Source organism: Pipistrellus kuhlii, unplaced genomic scaffold (assembly GCF_014108245.1).
Source record: "Pipistrellus kuhlii isolate mPipKuh1 unplaced genomic scaffold, mPipKuh1.p scaffold_m20_p_5, whole genome shotgun sequence".
NCBI lineage: Eukaryota > Metazoa > Chordata > Mammalia > Chiroptera > Vespertilionidae > Pipistrellus > Pipistrellus kuhlii.
In genome coordinates, this window is record NW_023425551.1 from 26,577,364 (window position 1) to 26,597,241 (window position 19,878).

The 19,878-nt window shown below is 43.7% G+C and overlaps 1 protein-coding gene across 11 annotated transcripts in view; it reads left to right on the forward strand.

The window, feature by feature from the left end:
• The window catches only part of SASH1 (SAM and SH3 domain containing 1), a 288,978-nt gene that overhangs the window by 164,130 nt on the left and 104,970 nt on the right, over positions 1-19,878 (forward strand). For 10 of the 11 annotated variants that reach the window (XM_045572612.1, XM_036415045.2, XM_045572613.1 and 7 more), the window contains exon 2: positions 183-311. The exons of the other annotated variant lie outside the window; for it this stretch is intronic. In XM_045572612.1, the coding sequence (XP_045428568.1) occupies positions 205-311 (107 nt within the window). In that variant the 5' untranslated portion in view covers positions 183-204. The remainder of the gene's footprint in view (positions 1-182; positions 312-19,878) is intronic. 11 annotated transcript variants of the gene reach the window in all.

Genomic DNA, 19,878 nt, shown 5'->3' on the forward strand with positions numbered 1-19,878 from the left:
GTAGGCCCTGTGTCCAGGAGCTGTGCTGACGTTAGGAAATGTCACCTGGCACATGCTCCCCATTAATAAGTGACAGCGATCACTGAAAGCTCTGTGGAGAAGGAGACGTCATGGCGTGGGGCGTTTGCAGGTGGACTGACTGTTCTTTTCCTTTTTCTCCCTCCTGCCCGCCTCACCCTCAGGACGGCTCCCTGGGCAACATCGATGACCTGGCACAGCAGTATGCAGACTACTACAATACCTACTTCTCCGACGTGTGCGAGAAGATGGAGGAGCTGCGCAAGCGGCGGGTTTCCCAGGACCTGGACGTGGTGAGTGTGCGGCCCTGGGGACGGCCTCCTGCCCAGCTGGCTGCTCCTGTCCCTGCTCATGGCCCAGCACCCCCTCTCTGGGCCTTCTGACGGTCCTGCTGTGCAGGGAGCACCACACGGCAAGCTGCTCAACTGGCCGGGGACAGCACATTTCAGATCCCTGGAAGGTTAATTACCCAGTTCTGCAGATATCAGACTGAATGAGTGTTGGTTGGGGCAGTATGATCAAAATTTGGTAGTCATTAAAAGACTAGTTTTTTTTTTCTTTTTTTTTTCTTCTTTAACTTAAGGGACAGGATATTTTTACTGTTGGCCAGTATATTAAGTAAAAACCTTTTTATTGACTTTTAAGCCCAAAGGATGTCTAAGCTACTCTGTCTTTCCTTCCTTCCTCTCTTCCTCTCTTCCTTCCCCTCCTCCACCTTTTATCCTACCTTTTTTCCTCCTCCTCCTCTTAAAAACAAAATAAGATTAAAAAAAAAGCAAGAAACCCACCTAGCAATAACCATGTTGGTGTTTTAGCAGATCTCTGCTCAGATGTTGTCTGGGCATTTTTATATCAACAATGTAATTTTTACCTTTTTCCTTAACATTTTATTATATTCTTACATTAAAATAAATACATGTTTTTATTGATTTCAGAGGGGATGGAAGAGGGAGAGAGAGACAGAAACATCACTGATGAGAGAGAATCATTGATCGGCTGCCTCCTGCATGCCCCCTACTGGGGATCAAGCCTGCAACCACGGACGGAATCGAATCTGGGACCCTTCAGTCTGTAAGCGATACTTTATCCACTGAGCCAAACCAGCTAGGGAGTATTCTTCCATGTTTAAGACCTCTTTGTCATCACCATTTTCATGGCTACCTTCTCTTCTATCACTCAGGTGTACTGAAATCCATTTGGCTGGTTTGTAAAGAGTTTTATGTGTATAATTAGTCGAGCATTTGATCTTGCATGTGATAAGTAGTAACTGACTAGCTTAGGCCCTCTCTAAATAGACAATCTGTATGTGTGCTAGTATTTCTATGTTGTGCATTTATTATAAAGTATCTTACTGAAACTTTTGCGTTGCTAGTTAAAATTTGCTGCTTATGTTATACTTGAGCGCATTTCGGTTCATTGTTTTGTTTCACTGTGGTGACCTGAAGGCGACTTCAGGAACGTGAGGCGGACGGAGCGGCTAACCCCTCCCTGCCTCCTCACCACATCCGGATCATCCTCGTTTTGGCCATCTTTTATGTGTCTGAGGCTATGTGGACCAGTTTTGAAATAGATCTTGGAAATATGAATCTTTAAAAATAAGAATTGAAAATTACTGATTCAATTGAATCCTTAACATTTATTTTCCTTAGAGTAGGAATGGAAAAAAAAAAAAAAAGACCCATTCAGAAACTAGCAACAGATTCTCTTCTATTAATAACTAGAGGCCCGGTGCATGGATTTGTGCACTGGTGGGGTCCCTTGGCCTGGCCTGCTGGGATTAGGTCGAAACGGGCTCTCTGACATTTCCCAAAGAGTCTCAGATTGTGAGAGGGCACAGGCCAGGCTGAGGGACCCTGCACGATCGGGTCTGAGGGGGAATTGCGGGAGGGTTCGAGGGCGTGTCCTGCCCATCTCACCCAGTCCCTATCAGCCCAATCTGGGCCATCTCACCTAATCCCGATTAGGGCGATTGGGGCCAGCTGGCCAGGGAGTGATCACAGGAGGGCTCCAGGGCATGTCCGGCCCTTCTTGCCTAGTCCTGATCAGCCAGACCCCAATAGCAAGCTAACCTACGGGTCAGAGAGTTGCCCCCTGGTGGTCAGTGCACATCATAGTGACTGGTCAACGGTCGAACAGATGGTCGGACACTTAGCATATTAGGGTTTTATTATATAGAATTCATTTTATGTTATAGGTACCTGTTACATAAGGACCCAACTAGTGGTTTAGGCTGCACTGCTATATATTCTATAAGTAGGTGTAATCCACCTCCACCGAGTAAGACCTTGGCCTTCTTAGGCGTTTTAATTTCTTCTCTTAACTTGGGTCAGGAATCACATTATATCATGACTGTCAAATATTATTGATTCTCCTTTTTTGCTTGCTGACTTAGCTGAGGGCAAGGGTGGGAGTTAGTATAATAAGAAGCATCAGTTGGGGGCAGCTGAGAGCCTGGCACTGTGGCCCAGGCAGACCCGTGGGCATCTTTGTTGCCAATGGCTTCTTTTCTATAACTTTGTCTCCTGGCTTGTATGAACTGGGGGGGGAGGGGGTGTATTTTATTTCTTTCCTTTAAAGAAAGTAACATTATGTGACAAAAAGACTTCTCTGCTTCTGTTAAAATTAATTAGGCTTTCCTGTTGGGGCACAGTTAATGAAAAAAGACATTCCTTTTGGCAAGATTGCAGCAGAAGAACTTAAATATCGCACTGGATTTGCAAGCTTGAGCTTGAATGATAGTCTGGTAGCATACTTTGTGGCCTCCCTGGACATTTCACTGTGCAAGGAAATGATCGCCAGGAATTGGGAGGCAGTCCTTCGTACAGCATGCATCTGCTCTCCCCAGAATTCTTGCTGGTTAGGAAGTACGGTTACCATCACCATCCCATGGTGTTTGGGAACCTCGGAAGGCGGCTTCTAGGTAGGAAAGGAAGCTCGCTGGCCTTGGGAAACAGAACTTCTTCCCGTGCAGACAGATGGGTCTAATTTGCTGTGCTGTGTTCCAGAGCGGCTAGGCAGTCTGGGGAGGAGAAACACCACAGGAGCTTAATTAGTGCTCATCAAAGGTGCTAGAATGTGGTGGCCAGTAAAATTAATGGGAGCCAATTTGAGTCTGGCTAAATAAATACTCTGTTCTCCCCTTAAATAGTAGTTAGTGAGAAAGTAAGATGCCCCATCGACATATTCAAGTTCTCTTTCTGTGAGATTCTAGGCCAGTTGCAGCGGGCAAAGGGGTGGCCTCTAGCAGGAGGAGACCAGGATGGGTGCCCTGTGCCTCCCATGCCGTCCACAGGCCCCCGGAGTCCAGACATCCCTGTTAGAGGGTTTAAGGTCCTCATTCAGGCCATGAACACAACACTGCCGGCTTAAAAGTCAAGATCCCACTCGAGGCCATGAGCTCATCACAGACTGAGTCTTTGTGGGAACTCAGGTTTTCTTGAAAAGCTGTAACTTTCAGGCCTTGATGCTCCCTTTCACTGCATCAGATTTATCTGTATTTCCTGACTTTGAGTTCTGCCTTTGGACAAGTAGACAAACGTCTCTAGTCTGCTGTTGGAGCCGCTTCGGGGCTGAGGACCTGCAGCTTAATTCTTTCTTTCTATGCAAGCGAGCAGCCCCACCAAAGCTGAATGTGAGATTTCTTGGAGAAGAAACAATCCATCACAAGCACGAAGAGGAAATAGCATTATAGGAGCCTGGAACATTTTATAGGGGAAAAAAATTTGTTTTATCTGCTGTAGAAAAAGTCATATAGAGGCAGCCTTGAGCGCAGAGAGTTTGAGGTGATGGGTTCAATTGGCTTAATGGCTTTGTTTTATTTTTAAATCCTATGGATGAGGAAATAGCCCATAGATAGTATAGTTACTCAAATATTTGTGTTTGGGCTTTAAAAAGCCCAAAAAATGCATTGCCCTTAAGAGCTAATTACATGTCAGCTGGAGAACAAACAAACCAGGAAGACAGCCTGCCCATGGAGAGGCTTGACTTAACCCTGAAAATAAGAGGCTTTGATAATTACATTAGTAATTAACTTTCTGGACTGGATAGCAAGCTATGCTTCCAGTACCTCATCCCCGGCTGCTGACTGGAATAAAGCACATATTTGATCAAGTGGTTTTGGGGCCAGTTGGTTTAGATGAAGGCAACGAGTACAGATGGGGGGAAATTCAACAATATACACAGGAATTACAATGTAAATTGATAACTGCGGAGAGGATTTTCACTCTGCTCCGAATGGGCCCTGCAGGATCAGTGCATTTGGACGGCAGCCGCGGCCTCTGCTGGGGGCTGGACCATTAGTGCTGGTGCACAGCAGGGAAGCGGCCCATATCTGCACACATTTGGCGCATGTCTGAGCACCGTGTGCGTGTTTTTGGCCGGGAGAAGCTGCATTTGGAAACGGCTGCAGGTTTTCGAGTCCATAATGGGCCCATTTCTAGGGACGCTAAGTCTGACATCTGTCAAAGTGACACCGTGGCCAGGAAAGGGACACACACAAGGTGGCCTCTGTTTCTGGCCGTATCAGTGTCCTCGGCATCTCTTGGGATGACTCCGTGCGGCACAGCCCTAATGGGAAGAGCCCCTCTCCCTCCCCCTCGCTTATAGGGGGACCCCACGGACGACATCGACCGCAGCCGGGCTTGGGCTCTGTACCTAACCATTACCACATCTGTGTGGGCGCCAGGAAATGGGAGCCCAGGGGGGGACCCACCCAGGCCTCTGAGGACCTGGAACGGAAGTGTAAATATTGCCAGGATCTCGGAGAAATGTGATACCAGAGCCATTGCGATGGAGCAGTTCTCAGGTATAATTCTTGCTTTTTGCAGTCGCCATAATTCAATGGTTCCATGTATAGTCATGGCCCAAGAGGCATAAGAGTGGTGTCTGTCCTGACTGGTGGTAATCCTTGGGCTTCTCCAGACATAACCTCTACCACCCCAGACCCAGGCTGGAGTCCTAGCCTCCTGGCTTGTTGCAGGCAAAGGGTGTGGGAACCACTGCTGCAAAATGACTGGGAGTCTGACAGACAAATCCCTCGCTGTTTTAGCTGGCAAGTTGTGTAACCTCTAAATCTCAGTTTCCCCATCTGTAAAGGGAGGTAAAAATATATCAAAGTGATTATGAGGATTAGTTAGAGAAAACTGCCATTAAGTGCCTGGCACATCATTGTGAATGACCTATTACTGTTTTCTTTTCCATCCCTTCTGTTCCTAGTTCAAAGCCTCCTGTAGTAATGCTGAAGAGGGTCTATTTGTAGCTGATATTTATTAATATTAATTAATCCTATATAATATAAGGCTAATATGCAAATAGACCGAATGGCAGAATGACCCGTTGCTATGATGTGTACTCACCACCAGAGAGCAGATGCTCAACGCAGGAGCTGCCCCCTGGTGGTCAGTGCGCTCCCACAGGCGGAGCGCTGCTCAGCCAGAAGCCGGGCTGACAGCTGGCCAGCACAGTGGCAGTGGTGGGAGGCTCTCCCACCTCTGTGGCAGTGCTAAGGATGTCCATCTGCCAGCTTAGGCCTACTCCTCACAGGGAAAGGGCCTAAGCCATCAGTTGAACATCCCCCGAGTGCTCCCAGACTGTGAGAGGGTGCAGGTTGGGCTGAGGCTCCCCCCGCCTGAGTGCACGAATTTTGTGCACCTGGCCTCTAGTATTTACAATAATCATCAATATTCACATGAGTGCAGAGGGTTTCTTTAGCCTTCATTTTGGGAAATTTCAAACAACTATAAAGAGCAAAATATCCCAAGCTTTCTGTACTTTGTACCAAGTTCAACAGTCACCAGCATTATGTCATTTTCATTTCATCTTTTCTCCTTAGTGTAATTTTTTAAAACTTCTTCTTTGATAAGATAAAATTTGCATATTGACATGTGCAAGTCTTGGCTATACAGCTGTGTCACGTGTTTCTATCCATGTCACTCACACCAGCACCATGTGCAATGCAACCATCTCTTCAGTTCCCTCATACCCTTTCTCAGGAAATCTTGGGGTGAGGGCAGGGTTCTGTGTGAGTGTCCTTTAGTCAGGTCTGTCTTCCAGCAGAGAGAACAATGCATGGCACATGATAGATGCTCAGTAAGTATACATTGATTCATTCATGCATGTAATTGCTTAAGGATATTTAATGACTGTTGAGCCTGTATCTGGCACTTTGCTCTTGCAGAACACTTATAACAATGTATTCTCTGTTCACAAAGAGGTCACCCTTTAGAGGTGTAAACTGACGATTAAAATGCTGTTCAGGAATACAGAAGGGCCTCCTGATCCAGTTCAGGAAAATCAAAGAAGGCTTCCTGAAGGAGATGATACCCAGGCCCATTCATACAGAACATAAAGATTAACCTGGTGGTGGTGGTGGTGGTGGGTAGGGGGGAGGGAGGTTGTGAGGACAGTACAGAATAATTTAAAGCTGAACTCACAGTTATTTTAAACATAAAATCTTGTTTTTATGGCCTATGGCTGGAACCTAAGGTATAAAGGATGTGCTGAGAAATGGTACATGCTGTTCTTTCACAGGTCCTTAGATTATTAATGATATAAAAAAGTAGGATGTTCTGATTCATTGCGATTCCCAAGACAAAACAGAAACCATTGCTCTTTCGCAATAGTTGACGTGCTGGGCCGAAGTGAACTAACCTGTGGTTCCACATAGACCCACACACACAAACACACACACATAGTCCTGTCTCTCTGTGGGGTTTTAGCTTTGTTTACCGACTCTGCTCTTTTGTTATTTGCTACAGTAAGCAGCCACGTGGGACACAGGTTTCCTGCACCTTAGAGCTCCCTGAATATTCAAGACAAGAAGTAAAGCAAAGTTGCCCCCACCTTGGGGCTTGGGGGAAAGGCATGCCCAGAGAGGACTGGCATGTCCCAGGCAAACTCCCTGAATCCTTATTCTCGTTATCCGCAGGAGAAGAATGTGATCCGTGACACAGATTGTCTCGTGTTTTAAATATTCAACTGCTAAAACCCAAATTGTTGCTTGGAAGGGAATTGTTTTTTGTTTCATTGCATTTTGCCTGAACTGACAGGATTCGCTTGCTTTGGGCTACTGTTGATTCGCAGATTGCAATCAGAAACAGTGGGCATCAGATGGGAGTCTGAACTACATTCTGCTGTGGGATTCACACACTCGATGTCAAAATACACTGAGGCATTATGCCTCCAGCCAGATGGTAATACAGTTCTCTGCTCTGGCTCCGCTCAGACAAAGTCCCGTTTGTAGTCAAATGGCCAGTCCCAATTTAGTCAGCATTTTTTTTGTACATTGCACCCGTCAACATGGACATAAACAGGTCTCTTGGCTGCCAGATTTGACCTTGGCATCATCCCATGCTCCACATAATTAAGAAGGCTTTTATTATATTTACTATCAATTTAGGTGTGCTTCTGCTCTCTTCAACTTAGAGACCTTTGTGTGCTGTGCAGCGATGGAAGCGAACAGATTAGATGTGTTATGTGTGACATAATAGCCTAGAGTTGAGAGGTCTTCATCAAATATGGTTCAACAACATTAGCTTTTTTCCCCCTGTTTTTGCTCCCGAGCGTTTAGAAGTGACGGATTTGTGTGTGTTAGTGCTTATAAAACACAATATGCCTGGGGAATTAAAAACCAAAATAGTATCCTGCTTAAAATCCAATTGCTTGCCAGAAAGGGGGAAAAGTCTGAGCTTTGTAGTGGTTTTCATTTACATACAACGGGGAGAACTAAATGTTAATCAAATTGACAGTAGCTGGGGAGAAAAGCCAAGGAATTAAAGTTTACAAAAGGACTCTTTGATGGCAGATTCTGGGCTTGGCCGGGGCACGGCCTGGGAAGAAAGGAGTGTCTCCGCTTTTAGAATCAGCACCTTTCAGAGTTGAAAGGAGCCCAGGTCAGGTGCCTTTCCGGAGCCCTGGTTTGGAGCCCTGGAATAGTAAAACCGCATTACCAAAACGTCATGCTATCTAAATGTTTACAATTTAACCATTACTAAGCATTCCTAACAGTGTAATTCATTTGTGCTAATCACAAGCTAATTATGGGCTATTTAACCATGTCGGTTTGTAGTAGATGAGTTGTGCTCGCTAGCTACTGGTCTGCAGACCACTGTTGGTCCGTGAGGTCCGAAAGGTTGGTGACCGTTGGACTAGAGGCCTGTGTGGTCTGGACGTGAGACAGACATGTAAAGGAGTGTAACACATGCCAGGCAGTTAAGAGAGGGTATCTGCTGCTGTACTTACAATGTCATTTGATGATAATGTCCAAGGTTTAAACGTGAGGCTCTGGGTGAAGACTGAGTGGACCAGGCCAAGTGGTCCACCTGTCCTCCAAGGCCTGGCGTGGGGATGGGGAGCTTAGGCGTCTGGAATGGGATTAGGTAGCGACATGCAGGGTCCAGACAGGAGGTCCCTGGGAGCAGGGCTGTCACCCTTGCTGGTGTGGAGCACACAGCTGACTTGGCCTCCTGACCTATATAGAGGTCCCTATTTTGGACATGCCCCTCAGCACAGCTCCTGTGCACTGAAATGACCAAGGGTAGAAAGAACCGAGTCCCAGAACACCACATAGATCGACTGGAGCGTTCCCTGGCCACCTTTTGCTAGATCATTATATCTACTTCCGAGGTATTTTTTACTTTGGAACTGCCTTTTTGTTCAGTTTGGAAGCTTTGAGAATTTTACTTTAAACAGAAGAGAGCAAGATGGTAAATTTGTTCAATACAGTTGGTCCCATTAGAAAAATTCTGGCTTTCCAGCATTCTGTAACTGGGAGGACACACATTAACTAAGTTGGTGACTTGCTAACCTCAGAGCACAGCCATGTTTTTCCCTCTAATGTTTCACTGTATTCCTGTAGAGCACTGGTGGGAACGTCTGGCTAGTAGGCAGTGTGAGGCCCGTAAAATCATTTGGTCTGGCCCTGCCAAGGCATTAGGGGTGAGTTAATGAAATGCTTCACCAATTACAGCAGGCCAATTTTTAAGTTGATAATCTTGTATGGCCCTGGAATAATGCTATAATTATCCAAATGGCCCTGGGCAGAAAAAAGGCTCCCCAGCCCTGCTGTAGAGCATCAGGATCCAGCCCCCTGTTCCCTTCTTGACATGTCAACCCGAGTGTGAGAAGTGGAGGCTCTCGCAGCGGTGCTCAAGTTCAGTTCAGGCCTCATCTCGGTCTCTGGTTGCTCTGAAGCTTGAGCATAAATCCTTCCTGCATTTATTCAGAATATGAAGATGTTTGAGATTTTTGCCACAGCAATGCCATCCATCTCATGGGCCTCAGCAGAAGCTGATGGAATGTAATCAGCAGTAAATCAAGGGCAAGTCCAAACCAGACTGGAAGCACGTCATGAATATTCGAGAACATCTGGATGTGTTTGTGGGAGTGCGTGCTATTTCTCTACCGTGTGCGATAGCAGAGACGTGCTTCTTAACAGAGATGCCCAGAGGAAGACAGATTTCCAGCTGTGATTTCAAAGGGAACTTTGGTTGGTATGGGAGTGTTCTTTCTCCCTAGACTGTGGGTTATGCTTCTTGCAAGATAGTCCTTTGATCACTTGTATCTTTTGGAATCTGGTTTGGTATTCTGTCTGAATTCCTCGTCACAGCCAGTCACCTGACTCAAGAAGGGCGAACCTTTCTGTCTGAAGGAGAATGCTAACTTGAGGAGAAACGTACTGCTTTGTGTTTTTGATGAATCTTTTAAATATCAGTGATAGTACCAGAATTATCAATCTGCCTCATTGAGCACTGGTTACCTGCCTCGCTACCTCAAGTGCTGTCAATAACTAAAAAGGAAGGGTAAAGAATGAGGAGGCCACAATACTAACAGTGCTGATAATGACCAATAATGACATTTTAAAAATACAGTGGAGTTGATGAGGCATTCAAATGGACCTTAGTTAGTTCTTTTAATAACCCTGTGAGATGGGTATGAATAAGTCTTATGATTTTGGTTGGACAGAGGCAGAAACTACTGGTCCCAAAGGGAGGCATATAATCGGGTGGGGAGGTCCTGGCTGCATGGCCCACCTGCCTGGAGGTTCACTTGTCAGATGGGGATGACAGTGGCTTCTTCATCAGGTTGTTGCAAAGGTTAAATAAGACTAAGTTTGGCCAAGGCCGGTTTGGCTCAATGGATAGAACGTCGGCTTGGGGACTGAAGGGCCCCGGGTTCAATTCCGGTTAAGGGCATGTACCTTGGTTGCGGGCATATCCCCAGTAGGGGGGTGCAAGATCGATGACTCTCTCTCATCAATGTTTCTGACTCTCTGTCTCTCTCCCTTCCTCTCTGTAAAAAAAAAAAAAAAAAAAAAAGACTAAGTTTGTAGAACACATGGCAGCGTTCCTTGGTGCGTGCTAGAGTTCAATAAATATTTATAATAAATATTATTGTTATTTGTAGTAGAAATAGGTAACAAGCATAAAATAGGATTTGTTAAAGTAAAATAAATAGTTGATATGAGAGAGGATTTGAAACAAGTAGGACAATGCCAAATCTCTAAATCCCCCCAGACCACCCACTAACTTTTGCATTTTACTCTCAGGAGATTCCTTGATGCCCTCTCAACCCTGCCCCACTTTTACCCCCTTCCCCATAAATCTTGTTTCACAGATTAGTTTGTGTTGGGTAATCCTATCTAATAAAGAGGGAATATGCTAATTGACTGCCACACCCTCAAAGATTGTGGTGCCCACAGCCACAGGATGGCTGGCCCAAGGCCCCGGGCAAGCTCTGGATGGTGGCTGCCCAGCTGCCCAGGGCCACCCGAGACTCAGGTAACCATGGCTGGCTGAGGCTTGTGCTGCTGGCAGTGGCAGCAGCAGAGGTGTGATGGGGTGTCACCTTCCCCTGATTGCTGGGTCACCTCCCACACCTGAGGGCTTCTGGACTGTGAGGGGGCAGACTGGGCTGAGGGACCCCCCCATCCAGTGCATGAATTTTCATAGACTGGGTCTCTAGTCCTATATAATAAAAGGCTAATATACAAATTACCTCCTTGACTGGGAGTTCCATGGGGGTTCAACAGGGAGTTTGACCAGGGGTCAGGGCTGGCCCACCAACCACATGGCTCTCCAATTCCCCCCCCCCCCCAACTGATCCCGCCCCTGATCTGTCCCCCAGCCCCCAATAGGGGAGGGCTAGCCGTACTCCACCAGTGCATGGATTCATGCACTGAGCCTCTAGTATAATCTAAAAGTGTAATATAAGGCATAGTATAATATAAAATCGTATTGTACAAATTACAGTGATACACATTTTAAAAATTTGAGAATAATACTCCACAAAATTCTTTAAAAAAGAAGTTTAAAATCTCCTAATACCCACTTATGAAGGATACGAGTTCTAAAGAGTTGGGTTTTAAATGGCTTTCTGGATTTTCACATTTTGTATCCATTCTCTCTAAATGACTTCTTCTCTTTTTTCTCCCTTTGCATCCACACTCACATACAAGCATGTGTGATGTTACTTTTCTGGCAGATTGGAAACAGTCAATTAAGAGAGTTGCCTGGTTGCTAGAGGTAGTCATCTGATAGTGGTAAGAAATGTTAGCAAAGGAAGAGACAAAAACTAGAGGGGATAAGTGGTGGTGGGAAAAATAAAATGAAATAAAAGCAACACAACAACTCACTCTAAGAAACATAAATTTAAAAAGTTCAGATTATTGAGAATTGGGGCAAATGACTTAGTCCATTCTGTGGACAATCTTGAATTTAAGAGAATCTGTTAAAGCACATCTTCTACTGTGTTGCAGAAATCAGGGGATAATAGGCTTTAGAGGTATTTATTCTCTCAAGAAGGCAAGAAAGAACCAATAGGAAAGTAAATACAGTAAAATAACAAAATAACTAATTAAAGTAAAAGAAAACATCTTACTGCCTTACCTGAAGCCTTTTCTTTAAAAAAAAAAAAAAAAAAAAAAATATATATATATATATATATATATATATATATATTTTTTTTTTTTTTTTTTTTTTTTTTACAGAGAGGAAGGGAGAGGAAAGAGAGTTAGAAACATCGATGAGAGAGAAACATCGATCAGCCTGCCTCCTGCATACTCCCTGCTGGGGATGTGCCTGCAACCAAGGTACATGCCCTTAATCAGAATCGAATCTGGGACCTTTTAGTCCGCAGGCTGATGCTCTATCCACTGAGCCATACCGGTTTTGGCTGAAGCCTTTTCTTGAAAACTAATTTTCTTGAACAGAATAACCTATTAGAGGGTTATTACAGTTTTAGTGTGTGTATTCTGTAAAAAACTATTTTAGAAACAGCTAAATGATGGCATGTGGTATTCTTCTTGAGAATAATGCAGGGAACTGATAAAATCAGCCAAGTATAAACACTTACTATTTGTGTGTGTGTGTGTGTGTGTGTGTGTGTGTGTGTGTGTTTCAGAAACTTAGTGTCATGGGGAAGTTATCAGTAACAGAAAACATGAGCCTCCTTTCAGGAAACCTATGTTGCAATAGAACAAGGCAGCCAAGGATAAGATTATATCAGTCACATTCGTAAGTGGGTGACACAGATCTATCTGCCTATAGCGAATTCTAGCTCACCTTCAGTTCACGTGGACACACGTTAAACATTGGGACAAGAGAAGAGGTAAAAGGGGAGAGTGTGTTGGCTGGAAAGCTTAGGTGACTGGTCTGGACTTCCGGTTGGGGTCAGGACTCTTCAACGTAATTATCAAGTGTAAGACTAAGTAAGGTTTGTGAGTAATTAGGACAAGAACTTGTATAATTGCTCAGCTTATCCTGTGCCATAAACTGGACCAACAGAAGTAAACAGCTGGGGTTTAGATGACTTTAACAGGGCTGGACCTCTGCGGGCATTTATAGTTAGAATGACAAGGCCAACTATAGTAACAACCAGGATCATGTACTTTTCCCCAGGTAGATATAGATATTATCTGTGTGTGTGTGTGTGTGTGTGTGTGTGTGTGTGTGTGTGTGTGGTTTAATTATACACTAAATTTTATTTATTTTTCCTTGGTTTTTATTTATTTTTAAAAATTTCTTTATTGATTAAGGTATTACATATGTGTCTTTTCCCTCCCCTTCCTGTTGCTCCCCCACCCTTCCACTCAAGCCCTCACCCCCCTGTTGTCTGTGTCCATTGGTTAGGCTTATATGCATGCATACAAGTCCTTTAGTTGATCTTTCCCCCTGACCCCCCCCTCCCCTACCTTCCCTCTGAGGTTTGATCATCTGATCAATGCTTCTCTGTCTCTGGATCTGTTTATCGATCAGCTTATGTTGTTCATGATATTTTACAAATAAGTGAGATCATGTGATATTTATCTTTCTCTGACTGACTTATTTCACTTGGCATAATGCTCTCAAGTCTCATCCATACTGTTGCAAATGGTAAGAATTCCTTTTTTTTTTTTTTTTTTTTTTTTTTTTTTTACCACAGCATAGTATTCCATTATGTAGATGTAACACAGTTTTCTAATCCACGTATCTGCTGATGGGCATGTAGGCTGTTTCCAAATTTTATTGTAACTATGGTAAATTGTGCCGCTATGAACATAGGAATGCATGTATCCTTTCTGATTGGTGTTTCTGGTTTCTTGGTACATATTCCTAGAAGTGGGATCACTGGGTCAAATGGAAGTCCCATTTTTAGTTGTTTTTTTTTTTTTTTCCACTGTTCTCCACAGTGACTGCACCAGTCTGTATCAGCAGTGCACGAGTAGATATTGTCTCTTAATTAAATACCACAGCTAATTGTGTTCTTTTTAAAAAAAATATGTTTTTATTGACTTTTAGAGGGAAGGGGAGAGGGACAAAGAGATAGAAACATCAGTGAGAGAGAAACATCATCCTGTGCTTGTGCCCATGTAACACAGACTTGAAGACAGGACTGAGGGTAGGATGGCTGGAGGGCAGCCAGAAGTGCAGCTTCTCATAGCCGGGTTCCGATCACCCGCCTGACCCGAGGAGGAGCACATTTTGCATGTAAGCCCAAATTTCAGTCGGAAGTGAATTTCTTTCAGTGACCCTGTTTGTTTGCTTCTTTCTTTTGACTGGAATTGTCACCATCTGAACCTCAAAGAATACTTCTGAAGGGTTTCATTAGGAGGCCCAGTGTGGATATTGCTGCTACGAGTGAAATCTGTTTCTGAACTGCAACAGATTAAAAAAAAAAAAGTTATAAACACATTTAGCATATGTTGTTTTATGGTAATGTTTGCGAAATTGAAAATAGAACAAGGTCCTATCCATTAGCACCCAGCAGAGAGGCCGCCAACTTCTCCGTATCACCTCCTAGGAAAACTCGATCCCCAGTAAGGAGCATACAGGGGTAAGCTGATCAATGATTCTCTTTCATCATTGATGTTTTCTATCTCTCTCCCTTTCCTTTCCTCTCTGAAATCAATAAAAACATGTTAAAAAAAAAGAAAGAGAAAAAATAAATTTAATATCTATGTGATTTCAGAATTATCTTTAAAAACTGCAGCCTGTATTTAAAGCCAAACAAGAGGTGATTTCTTGTGCCTTTTAATGAAGAAATGTTGGAGGCAGTCACAAAACGAGTCAAAAGACCAAGTCCATTTCTTGGAGAGTCACTTTCACCACAGACCATACGGAACATACACTTAGCTTGACATGAATACTCATACTTCCCCATCAAGAAGTTGCCTGTAGAAAATTCCTGTTGTGTGTCAGTTGGATTGAATATTCCTATGATAAAGTAACAGTGAGTTTATAGAGAGTTTGTAGAGGGATCCTTATGAGTACTCACCATGAAAAACTGCTGGTGGGTGTATTTAAAAACATATGTGTTTTTTTTTTTAAATTGATTTCAGAGGAGAAGGGAGAGGGGGAGAGAGATAAACATCAGTGATGAGAGTTAATCACCAATTGGCTCCTCCTTCATGTCCCACACTGGGGATTGAGTCCGGAACCCAGGCATGTTCCCTAACCAGGAATTCCCTTTGGTTGATCCGTCGACGCTCAACTACTGAGCCATGCCAGCCTGGCTCGGTGGGTGTATTTATATTACAAGAAAAAGGAAATGTGGGCAGCAGTGCCCAGGGTTATTTTTTTAATGGTTGCACATTCAGATCACAAGTTATTTATCATCTAGACTTGATTTTTATTTTAGAAAATTCTTAAAGTTCTCAATTGGTTTTTTAAAACAAGAGCCATACCCTTCCATAGACTGTCAACCATGTACCAGCATGACATTTTCTCTCTGGGACAGTGTTAAACTATGAGTAACACATAAAGACACATTGCATACTGAACAGAAACCTCTTGAGGTAATAAACAGCCACGTTGCATTAGGGGTAATTACATGTTCCGTTTACAATGAGAAGGACCTCATAAACTAAGGTAACACACTGTGGCACAGGCTTTGCCCACCACACATCCACGACACAGGCATAGAAATTGCCTCCCAGGTCAGTAGTCTTACTTGAGCAATTTCATTAATTTTAGTTAAATATAAAACTGTGATTCGGGCAATTCCTAAAGTTTGATTGAGTACTTGAGTAGATATGCTGTGGTTCAACAGACAAAATATCTTTCCACAAAAATAAACTCATGAAATCTTTTTCTTATTTTTGTGTTACAGTTGACTTATAATAGTATATTAGTTTCAGGTGTCCACCTGTTAGACATTATAAAACTTATTAAATAATCATCCTGAAAAATCTCATACCCATCTGATACCATACCTAGTTATTGGAAGACTTTCTGTAATTCAGCATTATGCAGTTACGGGCAGTCAACATTTATTCAGCCTGACCACATGTAAGACTCTATCTCAAACTGTATGGAATACAAAGAATGGAATGAAAAATGTCACTTGGGTTTTTAGTGATTTTCCATGTAAAAATATTGAGGTTAACATGGAGCTTGACAGCTCCTTAAAATTTCCTGTTGTTTGCAACTTACCCACCATAATGGGAATATTCTTTGAAGCTTCTATACAAACTAAGTTCTTGGTGGATTTTTCAATAGTTTTTCAATTCTTAATCTTCATTTTGATATAATTCATGTTGCATAATCCCTTCATGGCCTGCAGCTACACTATGTATATGTTGATACTCTGACTCGTTATGACTTGTTCAGGTGTGAAAGAAGCATATATGTGCCTGACTCACCATATTTCAAGATGTGTAAGAGGGCTTCGTTTTTGCAAGTAGGGGGATCATTTTTGGCTAGATTGTGCCTTAGGGATTGAGAAAAATCAGATTTCACTTAAGAAATGCTGACCAAGCACCCAATGCTTGTTTTTCACGTAACATTTCAATCTGTTTCTCACGCTCTCCTGGCAATAGTAGCAGGTATCCACTTAGGTGCTGGCACTTTCCGATGAGGATTCTATAATGTGTTAGTTATACCTAGAGCGTTGCTTAAAAATGATGTGTAGTGGTACAATGAAATATTTACTAGTATTGCTTCTTTTTTAAACTTATCATTTGTGCCAGAATTACTAGCCCAAAGCCTAGATTATTACTAGTACATAGAGGGAAACTGTCACAGGAAAGTTATTATTAGGAGGGAAGGGAAAGAGGGATTTCTTAAAGCAACTCAGTGATTCTGAATAATTCTGTGTATATTGACTTATCAAATCCACAAAATGTTATTGTAATTTTAGTAAGTTGAGCTACCTGAGTTTTAGTTTGATCATGTTTGGGGGCTCAAGGGACTTGGTACAGTTCCGTTTCAATTGAATTGGATTAAGTAACTTGCAGAGTAGGTTGTACCCGTGTTGGCGTAACTCCTGAATGCCAGTTTCATAGTTTGCCATTGTTTTGTGGTTAAAAGGAAACTTATGGAAGTGTCCGATTAGGAGAGTGACCCAGGAATGATGTGCTTGGGAAGTCTGATTTATTAACAGCATGGTTGATTATTTGGGAGGAGAAAGAACAGTAAGAAAGCTGTTGCTGCAGTCCAGAAAGATGAAAGGTAACAAAAGCCTGAGCAGAGATCGAGGCATAGAAATGGGAGTGAGGAAACATGCCCTTGGAGTTTAGAACTTGACCAAATCTGTGTAAGGGACAGGGGTAAGGGAAGATGCTGGAAGTGGACGTGGCTGTTAACAGAAGAGAGGGAGGAGGCTGGATCTGGGCAAGGCCAGGAGCTCACTTTATAAGGTGTAGAGATTGAGGTTCTGTCTGGACTTTCTTGTCGGACTGCACAGCAGGAGGCCCCTGATTGAGAGAAGCATCTGGAGGTTCTGTCTGAGTAGCTCAGTTGGCTGGAGCCTCATCCCAACCTGTCTAATCAGTTGTCAGCACGGGCAAGAATATTACTGTTCTGACATTTGACCCAGGCTTTTCTCTAAGGGCCCCTTTGTTATATCATGTCCCTGGAGGAGAATACAAGATTGAAAAAGTAATACTTAAAGAAAAGTATTAACTTTGTAGGAAATATAGTACCTGGGCAGTTTTCTTAGAAAGAAAAAAGAGAGACAGAGACAAAGGGAATGGTTTAAATCAAAGGAGGATCACTGTTCAGGTTTGACTAAGTCCTCTGGGATGATCAGCATTGTTCTCTCCACAAGGTTAGACACTAGGTGATAATAATGCAAGTGGGTTTGAGAACATGCCAGCATTTGGCCCTGCAAACTTCAAGAACTGAGAAGTTGATAGCAGTTTCCCGAGAGTCAGCAGGACGCACGTCACCATGGAGCCGTCTTGGTGGTGTGCTGATTGTGGAGGGGAAAGCCCAGGCGGAAAGGAGGTGAATGCGTGTCCCTATCCTAGGAGGAATACAACTACCCTTAAACCTCTTAGCCATAGGCCATCCACTGAATGTACCTCCTCTGTTACAGGGTTCCCTTTGGCAAAAGGAGGCATTGGTAAAAGAGGGGGTGAGGGACCTACCCTCACTCATTAAAAATAAAACTTGCTTTTCCTGCTGCCAGAAAAGCTTTGTGTCTTTCTCCTCCTCCTCCTCCTCCTCCTCCTCCTCCTCCTCCTCCTCTTCCTCCTTCTTCTTCTTCTTCTTCTTCTTCTTCTTCTTCTTCTTCTTCTTCTTCTTGATGAAAATGAAACTTAGAATTCTCGAGAGCAAGTGCCCATTTTTAAAGGATCACCAGCTTTGTGTTATAATCCAGGGAGATAAAGGTGATCCCACGTTAAACCTACACCGGTCAAGGCACTTGGCTTAACTGACCGAGCAAGTCTCGCCAGGGCCTAGGGCCTCAAGGCCACTGGCATTGGTATTTGCAGGTTCCAGAACATCCCACATGTCTCGTCAGTGTGCCCTCGGCTGTGCCACCAGCACAGTGACTCACTCTCCTACCTGGAAATGATATTGGGCCAGACAAGATGCCATCCTTTCTCTCTTTTCCCCTTTGAATTCCTTATTTTCAAAAGAGTTTAAACAAAGCGAGCTCTTTGAGTTTCCCTGAAAACTTGGCATTGATTACAACTAGTTTTAAATGTCCTTTGTATCCCATTCAATAATTCCCACCAGTTGTATGCTGTTTTTGAGGTATGCTCAATGAAAAAATAATGGGTTTTACTCTAGTCCACAAAAGGAAACACTCTAGGTTTTGCTCAACTGGTAGAGGGGTTTTAAAAATAGCTCTTGAATTTTGCAAGTGGAATGCCATGTGTGAGCTCCCGGGACAACATGTGTGCTATATGTCACAAAGCCCATCACAAGTGTTACCTAATTACCCTGCCCAGGCTCTGACAGGTGGCAGGCTCCTCGGCGGCTTGTAGGGAGAGGGAGCTACTGTGTGTGTTTGCCACCCGCTCAGAACAGCGTCTTTGTGTTTTGAGGCTGTGATGCCTCAAGAGGGAATGGATCTTCATGGGTTTGCCGTTGAAGTAGTTAGATAACCCAAGACCTTCCTCGAGACATTGGTTAGATAACCCAAGACCTTCCGTGGACATTCATTACCACCTTTAGCAACTTCAGATTTTTTTCCAGACGAGACCCGTGATTGCTAGCAGGGTCAGAAATATGCAGGAGAGACTAGTACTTGGATATGCGCCCCTCCCCACTGGGGTGGCCTTACGGCAGGGATTGATTGGAGAGGCTTCAGGTCTTCAGTTAGGAAGTTCAAGTCTGGGCAAGCAATAGGTGATGGGGGCGCTCAAGCCGAGTAGTGGGGTAAGGGCAGCATGTGGAACCTGAGAGCAGCCCATATTTGCATGTCTTCCCATTGTTAACTCTGGGAAGGGACTCAGTCACTTGGCTGACCTGTCCTGGGAGAAGACCAGTTATCAGAACAAAGCCTGAGAAGGAAGAAAATGGCAAAGCAAAAACACTTGGGTACAGGCTAAGGAGTAGGGAAGGAGGACAGGGACCTAGGAAGCTAAAGGTGGTTCTGTCGTCAGCGTACGGGCACTGATCAGAAAGGCCAGAACCATGGTCAGCAAACTGCGGCTCGCAAGCCACATGCGGCTCTTTGGCCCCTTGAATTTTTAGCAAAGGCCAGCTTAGGAGTACCCTAATTAAGTTAATAACAATGTACCTACCTATATAGTTTAAGTTTAAAAAATTTTGCTCTCAAAAGAAATTTCAATCGTTGTACTGTTGATATTTGGCTCTGTTGACTAATGAGTTTGCCGACTACTGGGTCGGAAGATGTTAGTGTGACAATTAAGAGTATGCGCACCTGCATCAAATAGACTCTGCACCTTCTAGCATGCTGTCTTGGCAAGATACATAGTCTCTTTGCATCAGTCTTTTTGTTGGTAAAATGGAAATAGTAAAATTCCCTTCCTTGTAAGGTTTTTTGAGGAGATTAAATGTCAAGTGCCTGGAATGGTATGTGGCACTAAGTGGCACTTGATAGATGTTGGCAGCCAGGAAAGTGAGGAAGATGATGATGATGGTTATAATCATGCTGGTGATGATTATATTGATGAAGATAATTAGACAGTTC